The sequence below is a fragment of the Pelophylax lessonae genome (genome assembly GCF_965119305.1).
Source record: "Pelophylax lessonae genome assembly, chromosome: 5".
NCBI lineage: Eukaryota > Metazoa > Chordata > Amphibia > Anura > Ranidae > Pelophylax > Pelophylax lessonae.
Window position 1 is genome coordinate 140,887,011 of NC_138772.1, and position 22,061 is coordinate 140,909,071.

The window sequence follows — 22,061 nt, forward strand, 5'->3', positions numbered from 1 at the left end:
GGGCTGCAGTGAACACAATCTTTTTGGGGTGCAGTGAACAAAATCCTTTGTGGGGTGCAGTGAACACAATCTTTGTGGGGTGCAGTGAACACAATCTTTTTGGGGTGCAGTGAACAAAATCCTTTTTGGGGTGCAGTGAACAACCTCCTTTTTGGGGTGCAGTGAACAACCTCCTTTTTGGGGTGCAGTGAACAAAATCCTTTTTGGGGTGCAGTGAACAAAATCCTTTTAGGGTGCAGTGAACACAAACTTTGTGGGGTACAGTGAACAGAATCTTTGTGGGGTGCAGTGAACACAATCTTTGGGGGGTACAGTGAACACAATCTTTTTGGGGTGCAGTGAACAAAATCCTTTTTGGGGTGCAGTGAACACAATCTTTTTGGGGTGCAGTGAACAAAATCCTTTGTGGGGTGCAGTGAACACAATCTTTGTGGGGTGCAGTGAACAAAATCCTTTTTGGGGTGCAGTGAACATCCTTTTTGGGGTGCAGTGAACAAAATCCTTTTTGGGGTGCAGTGAACACAATCTTTTTGGGGTGCAGTGAACAAAATCCTTTGTGGGGTGCAGTGAACACAATCTTTGTGGGGTACAGTGAACAGAATCTTTGTGGGGTGCAGTGAACACAATCTTTGGGGGGTACAGTGAACACAATCTTTTGGGGTGCAGTGAACAAAATCCTTTGTGGGGTGCAGTGAACACAATCTTTGGGGGGTACAGTGAACACAATCTTTTTGGGGTGCAGTGAACAAAATCCTTTGTGGGGTGCAGTGAACACAATCTTTTTGGGGAGCAGTGAACAAAATCCTTTTGGGGTGCAGTGAACAACATCCTTTTTGGGGTGCAGTGAACACAATCTTTTTGGGGTGCAGTGAACAAAATCCTTTGTGGGGTGCAGTGAACACAATCTTTGTGGGGTACAGGGAACAGAATCTTTGTGGGGTGCAGTGAACACAATCTTTGGGGGGTACAGTGAACAAAATCCTTTTAGGGTGCAGTGAACACAATCTTTGTGGGGTGCAGTGAACAAAATCCTTTTTGAGGTGCAGTGAACAAAATCCTTTTTGAGGTGCAGTGAACACAATCTTTGTGGGGTGCAGTGAACACAATCTTTGTGGGGTACAGTGAACACAATCTCATACTTCTGAAGATTTGAGGGTGCTGCCTGTTCCATACTCCTCCTCCTACTGCTCAACCATCCTTTTAGGGGTACAAACAATAGTAATTGGGGCCTAGTGTGGTGGTGTACGTGTGAGATACATACACTTTCTTTTTGATCATATTTTCTATTCCGCTATTCAATTAAATCCTTTGGGGATCAATTAAATTGCGTGATAGTCTGTGTCGGTACGTGTGAGATCCACCTTTCCAAGTTTTTGGGGTTCATCTCATACTTCTGAAGATTTGAGGGTGCTGCCTGTTCCATACTCCTCCTCCTACTGCTCAACCATCCTTTTAGGGGTACAAACAATAGTAATTGGGGCCTAGTGTGGTGGTGTACGTGTGAGATACATACACTTTCTTTTTGATCATATTTTCTATTCCGCTATTCAATTAAAACCTTTGGGGATCAATTAAATTGCGTGATAGTCTGTGTCGGTACGTGTGAGATCCACCTTTCCAAGTTTTTGGGGTTCATCTCATACTTCTGAAGATTTGAGGGTGCTGCCTGTTCCATACTCCTCCTCCTACTCCTCAACCATTCTTTTAGGGGTACAAACAATAGTAATTGGGGCCTAGTGTGGTGGTGTACGTGTGAGATACATACACTTTCTTTTTGATCATATTTTCTATTCCGCTATTCAATTAAAACCTTTGGGGATCAATTAAATTGCGTGATAGTCTGTGTCGGTACGTGTGAGATCCACCTTTCCAAGTTTTTGGGGTTCATCTCATACTTCTGAAGATTTGAGGGTGCTGCCTGTTCCATACTCCTCCTCCTACTGCTCAACCATCCTTTTAGGGGTACAAACAATAGTAATTGAGGCCTAGTGTGGTGGTGTACGTGTGAGATACATACACTTTCTTTTTGATCATATTTTCTATTCTGCTATTCAATTAAAACCTTTGGGGATCAATTAAATTGCGTGATAGTCTGTGTCGGTACGTGTGAGATCCACCTTTCCAAGTTTTTGGGGTTCATCTCATATTTCTGAAGATTTGAGGGTGCTGCCTGTTCCATACTCCTCCTCCTACTCCTCAACCATCCTTTTAGGGGTACAAACAATAGTAATTGGGGCCTAGTGTGGTGGTGTACGTGTGAGATACATACACTTTCTTTTTGATCATATTTTCTATTCCGCTATTCAATTAAAACCTTTGGGGATCAATTAAATTGCGTGATAGTCTGTGTCGGTACGTGTGAGATCCACCTTTCCAAGTTTTTCGGGTTCATCTCATACTTCTGAAGATTTGAGGGTGCTGCCTGTTCCATACTCCTCCTCCTACTGCTCAACCATCCTTTTAGGGGTACAAACAATAGTAATTGGGGCCTAGTGTGGTGGTGTACGTGTGAGATACATACACTTTCTTTTTGATCATATTTTCTATTCCGCTATTCAATTAAAACCTTTGGGGATCAATTAAATTGCGTGATAGTCTGTGTCGGTACGTGTGAGATCCACCTTTCCAAGTTTTTGGGGTTCATCTCATACTTCTGAAGATTTGAGGGTGCTGCCTGTTCCATACTCCTCCTCCTACTCCTCAACCATCCTTTTAGGGGTACAAACAATAGTAATTGGGGCCTAGTGTGGTGGTGTACGTGTGAGATACATACACTTTCTTTTTGATCATATTTTCTATTCCGCTATTCAATTAAAACCTTTGGGGATCAATTAAATTGCGTGATAGTCTGTGTCGGTACGTGTGAGATCCACCTTTCCAAGTTTTTGGGGTTCATCTCATACTTCTGAAGATTTGAGGGTGCTGCCTGTTCCATACTCCTCCTCCTACTGCTCAACCATCCTTTTAGGGGTACAAACAATAGTAATTGGGGCCTAGTGTGGTGGTGTACGTGCGAGATACATACACTTTTTTTGATCATATTTCCTATTCCGCTATTCAATAAAAACCTTTGAGGATCAATTGAATTGCGGTATAGTCTGTGTCGGTACGTGTGAGATCCACCTTTCCAAGTTTTTGAGGTTCATCTCATACTTCTGAAGATTTGAGGGTGCTGTCTGTTCCATACGCCTCCTACTCCTCATCCATCCTTTTAGGGGTAGAAACAATAGTAATTGGGGCCTAGTGTGGTTTTGTACGTGCGAGATACATACACTTTTTTGGATCATATTTCCTATTCCGCTATTCAATAAAAACCTTTCTAGGGCAAGATCTTAAATTACAGAAATATGAGGAGACCGTCAAATAAGGGCCGTGGCCTGGGTCATGGTGCTGCTGGTAGAGCTCCTGTTGCAAGGAGAGGACGTGGTCGATCTGTGCCAGCTACACGCACAAGTGAAACACCTTCCTCAAGTGTGAGTAGGCGACAGAACCTGCATCAGTATTTGGTAGGGCATCATACGCCCCTAGAAGTGATGAGGCCAGAACAAGTGGAGGCGATAGTAGATTGGTTTGCTGCTGACAGTGCCTCCAGTTCCTTCACATTGTCTCCCACCCAGTCTACTGCAGAAAGGTCACAGTTGGCACCTGCAGCCGATGTCCAACCGTCTTTCACCTCACCCCCTTGCAAATCAGGCAAGCAGTCTGAGCCCCAAGCCATACAGCAGTCTCTTCTTCTTTTTGATGACTCTGTCAGCAGGGTTTCCCAGGGCCATCCACCTAGCCCTGCCCCAGAAGTGGAAGAGATTGAGTGCAGCGATGCCCAACCACTTATTTCTCAAGATGAGTACATGCAAGGATCATCGCAGCACGTCTCCGATGATGACGAAACGCAGGTGCCAACTGCTGCGGCGTTCAGCATTGTGGAGACCGACAAGGAGGGCAGGGGTGAAGACTGGGTGGAAGATGATGTGGAGGACGATGAGGTCCTCGACCCCACATGGAATGAACGTCATGCAGGTGACCTGAGTAGTTTGGAGGAAGAGGCGGTGGTCGCACAGAGCCACCAGCACAGCAGAAGAGGGAGCAGGGTGCAGAAGCGGAGCGGCCGTGCCCTAGACACTACGCCCGCTACTGCCCAACGCAGCAAGGGAACGAGCGCACCAAAGTCAGCTCAAAGGAGTTCTCTAGCGTGGAAGTTCTTTAGAAAATGTGCTGATGACAGGACACGAGTGGTTTGCACCCTGTGCAATCAGAGCTTGAAGCGAGGCATAAACCTTCTCAACCTGAGCACAACCTGCATGATCAGGCATCTAAGTGCAAAGCACGAGCTGCAGTGGAGTACACACCTTCAAAACCAAGAAACGTCTCTGGCTCATCCTGCTTCCTCTTCTGCTGCAGTCTCGGCCGCTCCAGCCACATCTGTAGTGATACCGGCACCTGCCACCCCGCAAACAGACGATCTGTCAGCAACACCACCACCTGGGTCACCAACAACCATCTCCACAATGTCCCGTGGAAGCGTTCAGCTTTCCATCTCCCAAACACTTGAGAGGAAGAGGAAGTACCCCCCTACCCACCCGCGATCCCTGGCCCTGAATGCCAGCATTTCAAAATTATTGGCCTTTGAAATGCTGTCATTCCGTCTGGTGGAGACGCACAGTTTTAAAAACCTTATGTCGGTGGCTGTCCCACAGTACGTCGTGCCCAGCCGCCACTACTTTTCCAGGCAAGCCATCCCTTCCCTGCACAACCAAGTGGGGGAAAAAATCAGGTGTGCAACGCCATCTGTGCCAAGGTCCACCTAACTACCGATACGTGGACGAGTAAGCACGGTCAGGGGTGTTATATCTCCCTAACGGCACACTGGGTAAATGCAGTGGCGGATGGGCCTGAGGCGGATAGCAATTTGGCGCATGTCCTTCCACCACCGAGGATTGCAGGGCGCTTCAGTTTGCCTCATGTTCCTAACTCCTCCTACTCCGCTTCCTCATCCTCTACCGCCTCCTCATCCGGACAGCGTAACACCTTCACCACCAACTTCAGCACGGCCAGGGGTAAACGACAGCAGGCAACTTGCCTGTTTGGGGGACAAACCACACACCGCGCAGGAGTTGTGGAGGAGCATGGAACAGCAGACAAATGAGTGGTTGCTGCCAGCGAGCCTCAAGCCCGGCCTGGGCGAAATCTCATAGCAGCTCTGGGCCTAGCCGGTTTGACGCACATCCCTTGCCTGGCGCATGTGCTGAATTTGGTGGTGCAGAGGTTCCTTAAAAACTACCCCGATATGTCAGAGCTGCTGCAGAAAGTGCGGGCCGTTTGTGCGCACTTTCGGCGTTCTCACCCTGCTGCTGCTCGCCTGGCAGCGCTGCAGCGTAACTTCGGCCTTCCCGCTCACCGCCTCATATGTGACGTGCCCACAAGGTGGAACTCCACCTTGCACATGCTGGAAAGACTGTGCGAGCAGCAGCAGGCCATAGTGGAGTTTCAGCTGCAGCACGCACGCGTGAGTCGCTCTGCGGAACAGCACCACTTCACCACCAATAACTGGGCCTCCATGCGAGACCTGTGTGCCTTGTTGCGCTGTTTTGAGTACTCCACCAACATGGCCAATGGCAAAGACGCCGTTCTCAGCTTAACTATCCCACTTCTATGCCTCCTTGAAAAAACAATTCGGGCGATGATGGAAGAGGATGTGGCACAGGATGAGGAGGAGGAGGAGGATGAAGAGGTAACATTTCCAAGGCTTTCAGGGCAGTCATTCGCAAGGGGCTCCGAGGGTGGGTTCCTGCACACACAAACGCCAGGGACACAATTGTCCAGCAGGGGCACAGTTCTGGAGGATGAGGAGGATGAGGAGGAGGAGGAGCTGGAGGAGGAGATGGAACCATGTTCACAGCAGGGTGGCACCCAGGCCAGCTCATGGCCATCACTGGTGCGTGGCTGGGGGGATACAGAGGACACGGACGATACACCTCCCACAGAGGACAGCCTTTCGTTGCCTCTGGGCAGCCTGGCACACATGAGCGATTACATGCTGCAGTGTCTCCACAACAACCGCCGAGTTGCCCACATTCTTGTGCTGATTACTGGGTGGCCACGCTGCTGGATCCCCGTTACAAGGACAACGTACCGTCCTTAATTCACTCACTGGAGCGCGATCGCAAGATGCGCGAGTACAAGCGCACGCTGGTAGACGCCATGCTGCTGGCATTCCCATCTGACAGCGGGGCCGCAGTGGAAGCACAAGGCAGAGGAGGAGGAGGAGGAGGTCGCCAACGCAACCAGGGCACCGCCAGCACCTCAGAAGGCAGGGTTAGCATGGCCGAAATGTGGAAAAGCTTTGTCAGCACGCCACAACAAACAGCAGCACCAGCAGCTCAGATGGAACGTCTTAGCAGGAGGCAGCATTTTACCAACATGGTGGAGCAGTATGTGTGCACACGCCTACATGTAGTGAATGAGGGGTCTGCCCCCTTCAACTTCTGGGTCTCCAAATTGGGCACATGGCCTGAGCTTGCCCTTTACGCCTTGGAGGTGCTGGCGTGCCCTGCAGCCAGTGTATTATCTGAACGGGTATTTAGCACGGCTGGGGGCGTTATAACAGACAAGCGCAGCCGCCTGTCCAGAGACAATGTGGACAAGCTCACGTTCATTAAAATGAACCAGGCATGGATCCCACGGGACTTTTCCGTACCTTATGCAGAATAGCAATGGATACCGACCTTACCCACCCATTGTTCCATTTTTGCTCTTTCTCACTCTTTTGGGGTGTACCCTCATTTAAAATTTGTGAAAAGAAGCAGTGTTGGCTACCTCGTCCTCCTCCTCAGGGCCAGATTAACGTAGGGGCTATTGGAGCTGCAGCTCCAGGCCCCTACCTTTTATATATGCCCCGGGTTGGCCATATTCACTGTTACCGCTCTTCTGTCACTTGTAAACACAGAAGTCTGGCTTCTATGCTCGCTTCCCCAGGCAGCACCCTCAGAACCTCCCCACACAGCGCAAAGGCCGGACAAGGAGGGACAGTTGCCGATGCATGGATGTGTTTATGGGCTTCAGAGACAGCATCCCATGTTGAATTAGGCATGCATGGCTACACCCTTCCTCCTCTGGGTGCATGGCAAGGCACGGCCCTTAAGGCCCTTCAAAATCCTCAGCACCAAGCCCATGATGCCGCTTCCACTGCCCACTGCCCATAGGTGTGCGCAGCCTATTGCATTAAGGTGTGCACCCCAAAGTTGAAATACACATGCATGTGTTTGCCAGCAGGGAGAGTAATGTATCAGGGCCATGTACCTGTAGGCAAAGAGAAATAGAGCAGAGCAGGTCCGAGTGAGATCTTTCCCATCTCCTCACTGGCAATGCTATGTGCCCTAGGTGATTAGGGTGTGCCCAGGCACACCCGGCACACCCTGTGCGCATGCCTATGTCACCGCCACATCCACCACCACCTCAACCTCCCTCCTACTCCATATGGGCCTCGTCCTTCAGAGATGAAAAAGAACATTGTTTTATTTTTCTGGTTTTTTTTGTTGTTTTAAGTTATTTCCCTATCCAGATTTGTTTGCAGAGCACTTGCCATGCTCTTAATTACGTTTTGCTGCCATTTGCAGCACTCTAGCCCTTTCCTTTGGTGTTTTAGAGCCATTTTAGTGCCTTAAAGTTCGGGTCCCCATTGACTTCAATGGGGTTCGGTGTCCGGGAAAAGTTCGGTAAAAGTCCGGGACACGGACCCGGACTTTTTTTTAAAGTTCGGCCGAACCCGTCGAACACGGACATCTAGGTGTCCGCTCAACCCTAATCATGGGTGCTCTTAAAGTGACAAAAAAATGCTGTTAGAAATTCTAACTGCAGAAGAAGTGCCTGTTCATATCAACAGTAGCTTTTTCTATGTAGTTTTTTTTAATTAAAAATAGAAAACAAGAAAGTACATGTATCAGCGTACAAATAACAACAATAGGCTTTTTTTTAAAGCAGTATAAAACCCAAAAGCAAACATTTATCCTATTGCAGCTTTCCAATTCTTAGATGTGATGGCTGCATTCGGTTTTTTAAGGCTTTCTTTCATTTAAACCTGGTGATTTAGCCAGTAAGCCGGTTGGTTTTCAGCAGAATAAGCTGCCCTACAGATGTAGCAGTTAGAGGGTTAAGACAAACCATTCACCACTGATAGGTGTGCTTACAAATGTCAGCTTTTATTAACCCCTAGGAATTAACTGGTTTTCAACAATAATTTGCCATAAAATATGATCTAATCCTCATCCCTAGAATTCATAAAGACTGTCAACTTTGCAAAAGTGTTTCTCATGCATTCTAAAAGTGGTGATGAATGCACCAAATGCATATACCTGTCTAGAACTTTAATTTAGCACAGTTTTAAAATGCACGATAGAGACTTTTGCCAGATCTGTCTGAAACTGTTTTTCTCTCTGTAAAGATTTATTAGCTCCACTTTTACGTTGTGTCCCATTGAATGCGCAAAATGTAAAAGTGGATCATTCAACATGACACAATATAAAAGTGGATCATTCAACATGACACAATATAAAAGTGGATCATTCAACATGACACAATATAAAAGTGGATCATTCAACATGACACAATACAAAAGTGGATCATTAAACATGACACAATATAAAAGTGGCGCATTTTAGAACTACCTGAATTTAGTGCACAAGTTGCTGTCAGAACCATGAGTGTCGGAACTGCTTCATTGAATTTCACACAATACATTTAACGAGGGATCAACACCAGAGAAGTGGAGCAGCAGCCTTACTGAATTCCCCCCAATGGGCTTAAGCTCCTAACATACAAACAATTCTAATTTTTTGCATCCTTATTGAACACATCCATTAAACATTCACAGTGTTGGAAGAAAAAGTAAGTGAACCTTGGCGTTAACAGCAGGGGCAGACTGGCAAATTTAAGCCCAGGAGGCAAGTAGAAACCATAGGCCCATGGTGCAGCCACTCTGCCCCACTCTCCCTCTTCCCATCCTCCTCCTGACCCCCATTCCAATCTGAAGCCCTGCTCCAGGTACTCACTAATCACCGGCTGAATCCAGGTTCCCAACCTGCCCAGCAGGGGACTGTTGGGGGGAGCTGGCACAGCTCGGTTGGGGCTTGGAACCGTACTGTGCTCAGACACAGTTTACACTATCCATGCTGGGCAGGGAGGTCTGCGCTCTGTCCTTGTCTTCATCCTGCCCTCAGTCGGTAAGTGGCAGAGACTTTTTACTTCTCTTCACCAGGAATCCTTCAAGCATGTCTGTGGCAGAAGCAGTGCAGCCTTTTTACAGGACATCAGAGCGGCCCAGGGGGCATTTGCCCCTCTGCCCCCTGGCCCAGTCCTCCCCTGGTTAACAGTAAGTTGAACCTCCTTTGGCAGTAACAACTTCAAGCAAGCGCTTTCAGTAGCTCTTTATCAGACCTGCACAAAGTTCAGGAGGAACTTTTCACAATTCTTCTATACAAAACTGCTTTAGCTCAGACACATTTGTAGGATGTCTGGTGTGAACGACTCTCTTGAAGTCCTTCCACAGCATCTCTATGGGGTTAAGGTCTGGGCTCTGAGTGGGCCACTTCAAAAGGCGATTAAGATTAATCAAGCATCTGACTTTGATCCATTACAGCTCCACTCCAGGATCATTTTAGCCCAGAGTTGGGCTTTTACCTATTTAAAGTGATCCGCTAACACTTACTAAGAAGGCAAATACTTCCTTGAATTTGTACCTACAGTACCTTTCAATGCTTTCTGCATGCTTTAATTTCAGGCTGCTCTGAACCAGCCTGTTCTATCTCTTCCATGTTATTGCAGAGTTTAACCTTCTTTCTGCCAAGGCACCCTTTAAAATTCTGCATTGTCTTGAGCTATACCCCATGCTATAATGTAAAAGAAAAAAAAAAATACTAGTTTTACATATCACAGCAGCATCTACACATGTAGGACACTCAACACTAATTTTACAAATCAATATACCTTTACATACTGGTACTGACTAGTATTCCAGATAGGGCCAGGGGAGGGGCAAACAAGGACACCCTTAGGTGCCCGATGGCCTGCTTATCAACAGATGATACCAGCAGTTGGCCCATGCAATGCCCATGGTTGTATTGCTGCAAAATATAAACCTGTGGCTTTGTGTAACAAAGAATACAGGCTTGATCTACCTGTCAGCTTGTTGACAATTTTTGTGTAATTTTAAAGGCATTTTTAAATGGCACTCCTTAAGAACCTGAAAAAGGTTGGTTTAACCTACCCCCACCCCCTTCTTCTACTGCCCACACATCCCTTTTGACCAATGAGGCAGCTCATCATGGCAACAGGCCAATAGAAGTTTGAAAGGAGTCAGAGGCAGTAAAGCAATGGTTCTGACACTACCCTGAAGTTGGGTATTCCTATTCAGGGTACCCCTTTTCAGAATGGCCTGACATAGTCACTTTAAAGCCATGAAAGAAATAGGGAGGCTGACCTCTTTCTGAATAGCTAGTTGTACTTTCTGTAAACATTAAAACTCAGAGAGATGGCAGAACCCTTGTGCTAAATATTCGGCTTGAGTGACAGACATGACAGTCGTAGAATTGTCCTCATTTTTTTTTTTTTTTTGCAAAGACAGTCTCAATGTTTCCTTAGTTCAGGTTACCCTTACGCCTGCTTTTCTATTTCTGAGGATTGGAATTAAATCTGCAGTATTTGAGCCTGCAGTCATGCTGTTTTTTTTTTGTATATTGACAATGTCACTTTGAAAGGTTATCTATAGGAGTGGCTGTAACTAAAATATCTTTTAGATAAAGAAGAAATGTAGCAAAGCAAAGAATAGAGGTGACATGCAGATCCTGCATAGCTGTGCTAACAGAGCTACCCACCTCTCTGCCTATATGGAAAATTCCCCTCTTGCATTGGTGTTCAGTGTAGGTGGGAGATCAATTTATCATAGAAACCCCTAGCAACCTCAGAAGGAACCTTGGTTAAGAAAGAGAGCTCAGAGCACCCTAGCTAATGGGTTAGTAAAGCAAAGAAGACCCAGCCCTGCCTTCTTTTATTGTTTGCGAACACTAAAAAATATAAAAATACCTCCTGTCTGCCATAGTTCCTGGCTTTGTTCCCTACGACTGTGAAATGGAAGTCCCTCCTTTGGTTGCTCCTATCTCTCCATTAGCATTCTTCAAATAAATCACTTCAACTTCTGGCAGGATTTGACCAAGAAATTTGTCTCTAAAGTTAAGTTGAGGTAGAAGATGTGTCCACTACTCCCCCTTCCCTCTTCTGTCCACCCTCTTACTCTAACCCCCCCCCCCTTATTTTATTTCTCCTCTTCACTCAACCCTCCCCCCCCCCCCACCAATTTTTTTTTTCCTTTCTAGTCTAGTTAATTCAACGATTACCCTTTTTTTGATGCGAAAATACAACACTATGTTCGTTTGTACACCATATTTTATTATCCTCTGTACTCTTCAAATCTACTAACAACTATGACACCAGTTTGTAAGACTTATCTGGAGATGTGAATCTTTATGTATTGTCCACATCCAAAATTCAATAAATACATTGAGCAAAAAAAAAAAAAACACTCCTATTGTTACAGGACATACAAGAGTAGGACCCATCTTAATGCCCATGTGAGCAGTACAGAACTGGGAAATCAAGAGCAGAGATCTGGCAATAGGAGACATACAGTACAATTGACTGTAGTGTACACTCCAACCAGCTGAAATATGTGTTTTTGAATGGAGTGTGGATTTATCTGTGCTTGATCTTAACACCATAAATTAATTGTATATTTTAACAGAGCGAAAAGAAACTATATTGTTTAAAGTACATTTGTTAGAGAGAGGCATGTGGGCTGCTATCTCTGGCTTCAATACTTTTGAGTCACAGACCTGGGAAATGCATGCTGTAAGAGACTTTTAGAATTCTTTATCACTATGCTTGTTTTTGGAAGCCAAAGCATCACTATGACCACCAGGGAAGAGATGTCGGCACTGGCAGCCTGAATAATTCACATTTGACGTGTATGTCACTTTAACTGTTGCCTTTTCCTCAGACAGTTGGTCCCACAAGTATGAAGTCATTGATGTCATTGTTCATATTTATTCCTCTAACAATTCTTTCTTTTGGTGATGGAGCTACTGTTATTGCCTGGGTGCTTCTCAGTGCATCACTGGCTTCTGGTTACACTGAAGTCCTCCTCCAACACGTGCACCGGCTCTCATAATGGAAGTCTTCTGAACTGACTGCTAGGGCTGCACGATATTGAAAAAAAATCACATTGCGATATTTTTCTTCCCAACGATATATATTGCGATATTTTTTTGCGGCGGATCCTCTTCGTCACGCATTTTAGTAGTGATGAATGTTGTGAATGTTGGCTGTGACTGAGCGGTGAGTGCCGTGAGCAGCGGCACATCAAACCAGTCACGTGTGCACGCACGCGGAACGTGCAGCCTTCTGACCATATAGGGTTAATGTTAATGTAAGGCAGTACTGCAGCCTTCTGATTGTGTACCATACAGGGTTAATGTTAATGCAAGGAAGTAGTGCAGCCTTCAAGTTCTGATTGTACCATACAGGGTTAATGTAGGGATTGGGAAGTATCACAGGTTAAGAAGACAGTGTGGATTCTGTGGAAGGCAAAGAAGTCGGGACTCACAGTGAGTATTAGAAGAACACAGCCTGACATCTGTCCCCTGACATGTCCTGACTGCGCGGTGAGCGCAGTGAGCAGCAGACCAATCACACGTGCCTGCGCCGTGATCAGCGGCACAGCGAACCAATCATGTGTGCCTGTTCACGGCGCTCACTGCTAGCTCCAGGGCAGACTGAACATGTCAGGGTAGGGGACAGATGTCAGGTTGTGTTCTTCTACTCACTGTGAGTCCCGACTTCTCTGCCTTCCACACTGTGATACTTCCCTACACCATCGCTGTTCTGGCGATGTGACTATCGCTCACAACGCAATGTCGATGTTAAAATTGAATATCATTCAGCCCTACTGATCGCTTTCTCAACCCCCAGCTAGTTTGACTTGGACAGCAGCATGTCAGGACCTATTCAAGTTCTTTGGCAATATGTGTACTACATATAGCTGGACATGATTATAAGAATACAGTAAAACCTTGGATTGCGAGCATAATTCGTTCCGGAACCATGCTTGTAATCCAAAGCACTCTTATATCAAAGCGAATTTCCCCATAAGAAATAATAGAAACGCAGATGATACGTTCCACAACCATTTATTCATAATCCAATCCTTCAGTTTATATTCCATATAAAAAGATTATAGCATTGCGATAGGTTACATAAAATGTACATCCATAAATAGCCGCTTCCATAAGGGGATTAGAAGCAAAATCCAGCAGGAGCTACAGAGTATAAAAGAGAAGAGAGGCGCCTCTAAGTGTAGCAATATGGTTCCATTTAATGAAGGTACAACATTTAGCAACTCACATGGTTGATGAATAAAACAGGCACATCTAAGTATGCAGGCATCCGGGGTAAAGCTGTCCACATAGACTATCTTCTGCACCGCCAGCTGCCAGTCTGTAATCCTGACCGGGAAGACCACCCTGCAGTAAAGCGATCTGAAAGCGAGGGGCAGCATGGAAGGGATGATGTAGATGTGGGTGCGGAGGACGGTCTATGTGGACAGCTTTACCCCGGATGCCTGCATCCTTAGATGTGCCTGTTCCAATCATCAACCATGTGAGTTGCTAAATGTTGTACCTTCATTAAATTTAACCATATTGCTACACTTAGAGGCGCCTCTCTTCTCTTTTATACTTAGCTGTGACTTGAGGCTACTTGTATATCAAGACATCGCTTGTATATCAAGTCAAAATTTATTTGAAAATTTTGCTTGTCTTGCAAAGCGCTCTTAAACCAAGTTACTCTCAAACCAAGGTTTTACTGTATTAAAGAGTAGCAATCCAGCTATGATGTTCCTAGGACGTGTTACAAGAGAGAGTACAAGTCTGCATTAGGAGTTAAAGTGTACATAAACCCAGAAAGAAACAAAATTTACTTTATATCCAGAGCTCAAAATTTCAAGTCCTGAGCTACTAGCAGAGCCTTAAGAGTTACTCGCCACCAGTTGCCCGACCCAACCCCTAATTTATTCCACCCCTAATCCTCATAAATTATCTTGTAAAATTAAACTGTTCAATGTTTTATGCAGAATTAAATTATAAAAATAAATATTAACAACAACTTTAACAATATTAATATAAAGCATATCCGTACCCATCAGTGCAGCCTCATCAGTGCTAATCAATGCCCATCAATGCAGCCTATCACTGCATGGGGATCACAGGCTGGAATCAGGAGGAGAGCCTGCCGGATCACACAGAGAGAGGAACCCCCGCTGCGACACAGCTTGAATCTGAAACGCCTGCCGCTGTCAGACAAAGTCCTGCCTTCTGGGCAGGTTCCAATGATAGACAGCACACTGTTTCAATTTTCCCGCATTGGACCAATGTGCTGTCTATCATAGGAGCCAGTCCAGGAGGCGGGACTTTGTTTAACAGCGGCCAGCATTTCAGATTCAAGCGGTGTCAGTGGGATAACTTCTCTGTGTAATCCAGGCCGGCTCTCCTCATATCAATTTCCTGGCTGATCGCTTATGGCAGAAGTGGCCCGCCTCCTGTATGCGGGCATCAGAGCGGTCTCCCTGCCTGCTGGCTCCACACTCGCCGTCAGCTTATTTCCACTCGCCGAATGCGAGCAGGCGGGTGGAAATTTTGACGGCTGATATATCTCTTACCAGTCACTAGATGTGTTGGCTTCATTGGATTTATTTTTTCAGGTTTTTTCCCTGTTTTTTACCTGGTTATTTTGCCAATTACATCCTGTACTACGGTGACAATGCTCACTCTCTGTACTGTACCTGTGGAGTAGCATTGTCACTCTGGTCCTTTATTACATAGGAAGGAGGTGTTCTTTAGTACATAGATGATAACTGGGAAAGCTGATAACATTGAAATTTCAGTTCGGTGTACAGGAAGCACACTGGAATTCTGGCAAGATCAACAGGAATTTGTAAAAGTACTAAACCTGAAAAAGAAAACCAATGCAAACACCACATCTAAGGAATAGTGAACAGAGATCTATTACATTTTTCTTCTTGTGTTTTATATACCCTGTAAGGCTAGGGTTAAGTTTAGAGGTTAAATTGAAAAGTTGACAGAAATGCTGCAGTTTGACTGCGATCCATGGTATTCTTTCTTGATTAAAATGAAACCTGCCCAAAATATGCAACAATGCCAACAAAACGCTAACCTGTTTCGGCCAAAGCCTTAGGCAGTCTATAAATTATTTTTTTTTTTTTCCGTTCAGCATGCGGGGTGAATAAAAAAATAGATTGAGATGGATGAGGGGAATCACTCCTGCTGTGTTGTACTCTAATAGGGGGGAGATTTTAGAATACACTGATCAGTGCTGCCATCTATAGCCGGCGGCATTGATCGATCAGGAAAAACCAGACAAGTTGGTTGTACAAAAGTAAATGGGTAGCCTGCCCATACATAGATTGAAATTCGGAGGGGCCCTGCTGAACTGGCTGAATTTCAATCCACGTATGGCCAGCCTTAATCGTAGCTCAGCTGGGTATCTTGCATTTTAATCAAGAATTAGGATTGCCGTCGGACTCCAGTGATTCCGTCTACTCTCGTAGCCATGGCCCCCTTTTTCATCTTCTTTCTGTCCACTCTTGTAGCCATGGCCCGCTTTTCATCTTCTTTCCGTCCACTCTTGTAGCCATGGCCCCTTTTTTCATCTTCTTTCCGTCCACTCTTGTAGCCATGGCCTCTCTTTCATTTTCTTTCCGTCCACTCTTGTAGCTATGGCCCCTTTTTTCATCTTCACTCCAAGGGTAGGTTTCATACTTTTTTTTTTTTTTCTTCCTTTTTTTAGTTGGACCTTGTTTATCAGTGCTCATAACATGAAATTAGTGTCGTTAACCAATTCTTACCAGTGGTAAAAACATATAACACGGCAGCTATATCTTGTCACACAACAACAATTACTATCTGACTAGCAAACACCTAAGGTAGCCATAGTTGGATTACATTTCAGACGGTTGCTCTCTTTCTCGGGCTGTCTGCGCAGAAGGCGGACGTTTCGGATCGGCACCATGGTGGCTCTTAGACCTCTGAGGAAGCCCAATATTCTTAAGAAGCGGACGAAGAAGTTCATCCGCCACCAGTCAGAGCGTTATGTTAAGATTAAGCCCAACTGGCGCAAGCCCAGAGGTATTGACAACAGAGCCCGCAGAAGGTTCAAGGGTCAGATCCTGATGCCCAACATCGGTTACGGTAGCAACAAGAAAACCAAGCACACGCTGCCCACCGGCTTCAAGAAGTTCCTTGTACACAACGTAAAGGAACTCGATGTTCTAATGATGAGCAACAAGTCATTCTGCGCTGAAATCGCTCATAACGTCTCCTCCAAGAACCGCAAGACTATTGTGGAAGGAGCAGCACAGCTCGCCATCAAAGTGACAAATCCCAATGCCAGACTGCGCAGCGAGGAGAACGAATAAACCCCTGTAACGTTGTTAAATAAAAGAAAAAGTAAACTTCAAAAAAAAAAAAAAAATTCAGACGGTTCCATCGAATCGGGATCCACCGAATTTTGATCGATGTGTGGCCACTGCAGTTGACCAGAGATAGATTTACCGATCCACTTCTGTTCAGCTGCCCTGTCGGATAAAAGCCGCTCTATCATGGGCTGCGGCGCTAATCTATGTATTCTAACAAGAAGAGACTCCCCGCTGTCACAATACAGTAGCACAGTGGGCAGGATTCCCCCATCCACATTGAGTGTATAAATGTGGGAATCGGTTCCGTTTTTTCATTCAGCCTGTTGATTGAGCAAAAATGACCAAACCATGTATGGCCAGCTTAATTCACATTAAACTATTCTGCCATGCGTGCAGAAACTGTCAGCCTTTATCAATTTCTTTTTTTTGTTTTGGATATTGTGGGGAATAATTACAGCCTTCATTGGGGAGATTTACCCATAAGCTGGCCATAGAGGTTTTTGGGGAGATTTTGTACAAATGTTCACGCAAAAATTCTCACTAGTACATTTGATAATTTGATGAATGATGCTTGAAAGTACTTCAAAAACTGTTTGTTTTTGACATTCCATTTAAGAGTGAAAGCACTTTCCTGAACAAAAACCACATTCACTGTTGGAAAACTTTTCTCGACTGAACAAATTTCTATCCTACTCCTTGGAATTTTCTGATCCCTGCGGTTAAAAACAAATGTGGATTTGATCTCACTGATTAGAAAATCGAATGAGTGTTTTTAAAACTAATATTCTTAAACTAAATTCAGCTAGTGTATGGCCAGCTTAACTTTATACTGATAGAATGTAAAGGGAAAAACCTTACAACTTGACAGTTTTTACTGGAACAGAAGTTTAGGGGAACTCCAAATGGGGACATTTACTTTGGTGACCTATATATGATTTCCCCTGACTTTGGGGAGATTTCCTCTCACTTCCCAATATATCACCAAGACAGGAAGTTAGAAAAAAAATCTCTCCAGCAGGGACAAACAGCTTTAGAAGAATAAAGCCTCGTACATACGCAACGATTATCGGCCGACCGATTGTCCGACTTTTGTCCAGAGTGGTGTTTTGTTGTTTGGAATGTGCCTAGACTGCACACAAATTTTCTCGGCCAACAAAAATCTACTTCAGAAGTGATGTCATGTGCTGGTTTACTTTCCGTGTGTTTTTTCTTTTCTGAGCATGCCCAGTCTTGCTCATCAGATTTTTGTCTGCCGAAATCTGTACTGACTGACGGAAAATCGGCCGTTGTGTTGACGGCCAACAAAAATTTTATAGCCTGCACACCAGATTTTATTCGGCCGAAAAGTCGGAGTCGGTTGTTGAAAGCATCATACTAACAAGCCGAAAATCGGCCGATCGGACGTTGGCCGAAATTTCCTGGCCAATAATCAATGCGTGTGTACGAGGCATTACTGGTGATCTAACTCTAACCTCTTCATCCAAAAGAAAAAAGGCACATTTTATGAATAGCTTTTGTGTTTGCTTTGTTGCGTAATTGCATAGTAAAATAAAATGTAGCTCAGTAACATAGTTCTGGACTAAGTGTGCAAGTTATCTGATTTCCTGAATATTACAAGAAAGCTGGATAAATAATTATAACCTAACGTACGCTCTACCCAGTGGAGAACTATCCACTTTAAGCCTTAGACAAGCACTGTAAACGACCCATCCTTCACAACGTTCCACATTGAAAACACCACCGATCAGCAGTACAGGAGCCAGCAGCCATGACATCCTGCAAGATAATTATATTTGGACAGCTTTACTCATAAATCCTTCTGGGAAATTACACGTTATCTCTAACTTGGGGGAATGAGACCAACCAGAATAAGCAGCCTCACAAAAGTCACTTGGACATATTCCACAGAACAAAGGAGAAATGTGCAAAAGACGCCAAGTAGTCGGTGAAAAGTTATTTTCCAAGAGTATGGTTGGCTGTTCTGGGTACATTACATTTAATAAAAAATTTCTAGTGAAGTAGTTGCTGACTGCTGCTGGCAACGCGTTAAATCTTAGCACCTTTTGGCAGTCACAGACCAATTCTTTAAAGTGCAAAACGGATAATTCAGCTAGAGCTACCGTTCATCAGCACATTTATAGATGCCTCTGCGTTGTTGTATATTTATCCCTTTGTTTAGTGTTTCCCAGAAATTATCAGCCATTATTTTTTGTTATGCTAGTATTAATAAAGTAGTCATCTGAATTTTGTGTACATTTCATTCAAATTAAAATACAACAATTGAACGCAACAGTCATTACAATAAATACTACTTATGATATGCCTGACATGTCTTTTAGCATGAAAGAAGATTTCTGTCGTTACATCTGTTGAAATGCAGATTAGGAATTTAATTCTCTAAATTGGTGACCTGCCACCTGCGATTTAGCTAGAATATCGCTCACTAGTAGCCCAGTGACAAGGCCTGTTCCTTCTTCCCTTTACTGTAGCAAAGATTTTTCTGTCCTCCGACATTTAAATCACAGGTGCATAATGACTTGTCTGTACTTTAAATATTTAGTACACAGTGTAAGTGCAGGTGAGGAAGTTTCTGTTCTGTTATCTAGTAGAAAGATAAGACTGTTATACACTGCTCAAAAAAATTAAAGGAACACTTTGAAAACATATCAGATCTCAATGGGGAAAAATATGCTGGATATCTATACTGATACAGACTGGGTAATGTGTTAGGAATGAAAGGATACCACATCAGTTGATGGAAATTAAAATTATCAACCTACAGAGAGGGCTGAATTCAAAGACACCCCAAAAATCAAAGTGAAAAAATGATGCAGCAGGCTAGACCATTTTGCTGAAATTTCAATGCAGAAACTCAAAATGGTACTCAGTAGTTTGTATGGCCCCCGTATGCAAGCTTGACAATGTTTGGGCATGCTCCTAATGAGACGACGGATGGTGTCCTGGGGTATGTCCTCCCAGATCTGGACCAGAGGTGCAACCTGGCGGCGTTTGATGGATCCAAACATAATGTCCTAGAGGTGTTCCATTCAATTACATTTTTTTGAACAGTATATTAGTGATCGACCAATATTGTTTTTTTAGTGCCAATACCGATATTTTGGTCATCGGATATCGGTATCGGCCGATATTTTCGGGCATTAAATTTTTTTTTTTTTTACAGGTACTCTGGTGGAGGGATCAGGGGGTCTAAAAGACCCCAAACCCCTCCCCTGCACTTAAAAGCATTCAAAACGCCAAGTTTGGCTGTTTTGAATGCTCACATTTTTTTTAAATTTGCCGCCGAGTACCCGGAAGTGATGTCATGACATCACTTCCGGGTTTTTTCATGCAGACCCGATCAGAGCCGAATGCGGCTTTGATCAGGACTTCTGTTCGGCAGCCGTGCAGGTAGGATTCACGGGTCTCCCGGTGGGATGGGAGACCCGGGAGAGCCACGGAAGGCGACGGGAGGGGGGAGACGTTCTCAGCCGCATCGGTTGTCATTACAAGACAGCCGACCGTCGGCTATGTACGCCGGTACTGGGGTGATGCCTTTAGCGGCAGGCATCACTCCGGTACAAGCGCTTTCCCTAAATATCCGCAATATTGGTAACCTCAGGGGCCAAGTCCGATATATCGGGGAAAGTGCATATCGGCCCCCTGATATATCTGCATTGACGATAATCAGTCGATCCCTAATATATAACACTGATTACAGATTTTAGACTAGGAGGTTTAATGATTTCAAGCATAGATGTCGTAAGTAGGCAAAGGCTGAACGGTTCAGGCAACCTTCAATGCATTTATTTCTTGCAAAGAGCATCCAAGAACATCCTCAAGCGTTGACTGTAACCGATAACTTGAAATCCTATACAATACAGGATTATTATGATTTGAAGCACACTGAAATTAAACATGAAGATTTTCTATTGATATGTTATCTTAATCTCTATAGTTACTAATATGATTATCTATAAAATGGCACTGAATCTAGACTGACAGACCAGTGTGTTTACTAATCACACACCACCCTCACTTTGAGCCTCATTCACACACATTGGATCATAAGAGGGGCTTGCACAACACAAAATCAGGCCTTTTTGGAAAACACAGCAAAAAACACTTGGAAGAATTTAATAAAGTGTTTTACAATACTTTTTTGGTGGTATTGGTTTCTTTAAAATGTCCTGCAGCAAATTCATGAATAAATTGCAACAGTTTTAGTCACAGTTCCAACACATGTCAGATTTTTGATGATGATCTTATTTGCATCTCATTTGTACAATGTGAAGTTCTGGCTATGACAAATTCAAAAACAATTACTTCCAGTTTGCAGCCGTGAGTCTGGAGGTACTCAAAGTTGGTATAGAAACAGATTTGCATTATCGGGCAGGGAATGTGTTGTTAATTTTTTTGTGTGTTATATACAGCGGGTAACTAAGATCAAGTGTAGTATCTGTTCTTATCAGTTGGTATGGACCTTAGCTAGTACCGGTATGAACAAAACCCGGAGCGCCTGGACGTCACTGGGGTATGGGGAGTAGGTCATACGGGAAAGCATGTAGGGTCCGCCGCCTTCTGATTTGAATGGGTTAAGCTGTTCTTACTAGTTTGAAGGGGGCAAGAAAGCTGGTCTGTCCTTGAGGCCGGTTAGTATTGCTCCTGGATGTAATTGGCTGAGGAACTGGGATGGCGATGGGAGAGCTTTTTCCTCCTGGGTTGAATCTGGCCTTGCAAAAGGCTTGTCCCCAGTTGAAGGTAGGCTCTCTCTAAGCTGTTCAGGTTTCAGGTTCCGATGTCTGCTGGTAGGGATAGGCTGCACTGGTCTGGGCCGAAGGCCAGGACCGAAAAAAGCCTGTGGTGTACGTGCCCCTGGGGTGGCAGCCCAGGGGTGCCGTAATTCTTATTGGTGAGGCGCAGTTCACTTTTGAGTTTTTGGCACCTTGGTCACTGCACCACATACACACTTTTTTCGCACCTGCCTCTTGGGACGGGCCTTTTGGCTTGCACCAGAGGAATTTTTTATTCCTGGCCGGGGGGCCTGTCAAGGTCTTGCACTTTGACACTACCCGCACTTCTCCACTTCCCCTTCCCCACTCTTTTTTGTGTTGTGTGTGTTCACAGTTTGTCCTTTTTTATGTGGCGGTTTATTATGTTTCATGGCACGATGAGTATGGCGTAGGTCCTCGGGCCTGCCCTGAAAGTCTTGGGGGGGGGGGCGGATATGGCCTTCTGGCTTAGTTCACCCTCTCTCATGGGGTCTCCCTTTGGGGGAGCCCCACCTAGTACTGTACACACCTAGGCTGTTTCGGCAGTCCTCCCAGAGAACGGGGTCTGCCTGGTTTTGGCCAGGCAGGACCAAGTGAAGTACCTAAGTCCCTGTCAGGAGTCTTGCGCCCCGGGGGATCAGGGTTAGGGCCTTCCCTCTTCGGAGGAGGGCTATGTGTACGCCTTGTGCACTTTTTGTGTTTCCCACATTTGCGTGTGTGCACTTTTTTATGCACAACCCGGGTGTAGCTTTTGAGTG

General features: G+C 45.0%; 2 protein-coding genes across 2 annotated transcripts in view; both read left to right on the forward strand.

Annotated features, from left to right (window-relative positions):
- The window catches only part of PLEKHA8 (pleckstrin homology domain containing A8), a 105,598-nt gene that overhangs the window by 42,379 nt on the left and 41,158 nt on the right, over positions 1 to 22,061 (forward strand). The window lies entirely within an intron of this gene.
- LOC309556915 (large ribosomal subunit protein eL32-like) lies at positions 16,086 to 16,570 on the forward strand. Its single transcript, XM_082259483.1, has one exon. The coding sequence runs from the start codon at positions 16,127 to 16,129 to the stop codon at positions 16,532 to 16,534; it is 408 nt and encodes a 135-aa protein (XP_082115609.1). The 5' UTR covers positions 16,086 to 16,126; the 3' UTR covers positions 16,535 to 16,570.

Coding starts and splice junctions, on each gene's coding strand:
- LOC309556915 (XM_082259483.1), top strand. CDS start 16,127: ATGGTGGCTCTTAGACCTCTGAGGAAGCCCAATATTCTTAAGAAGCGG.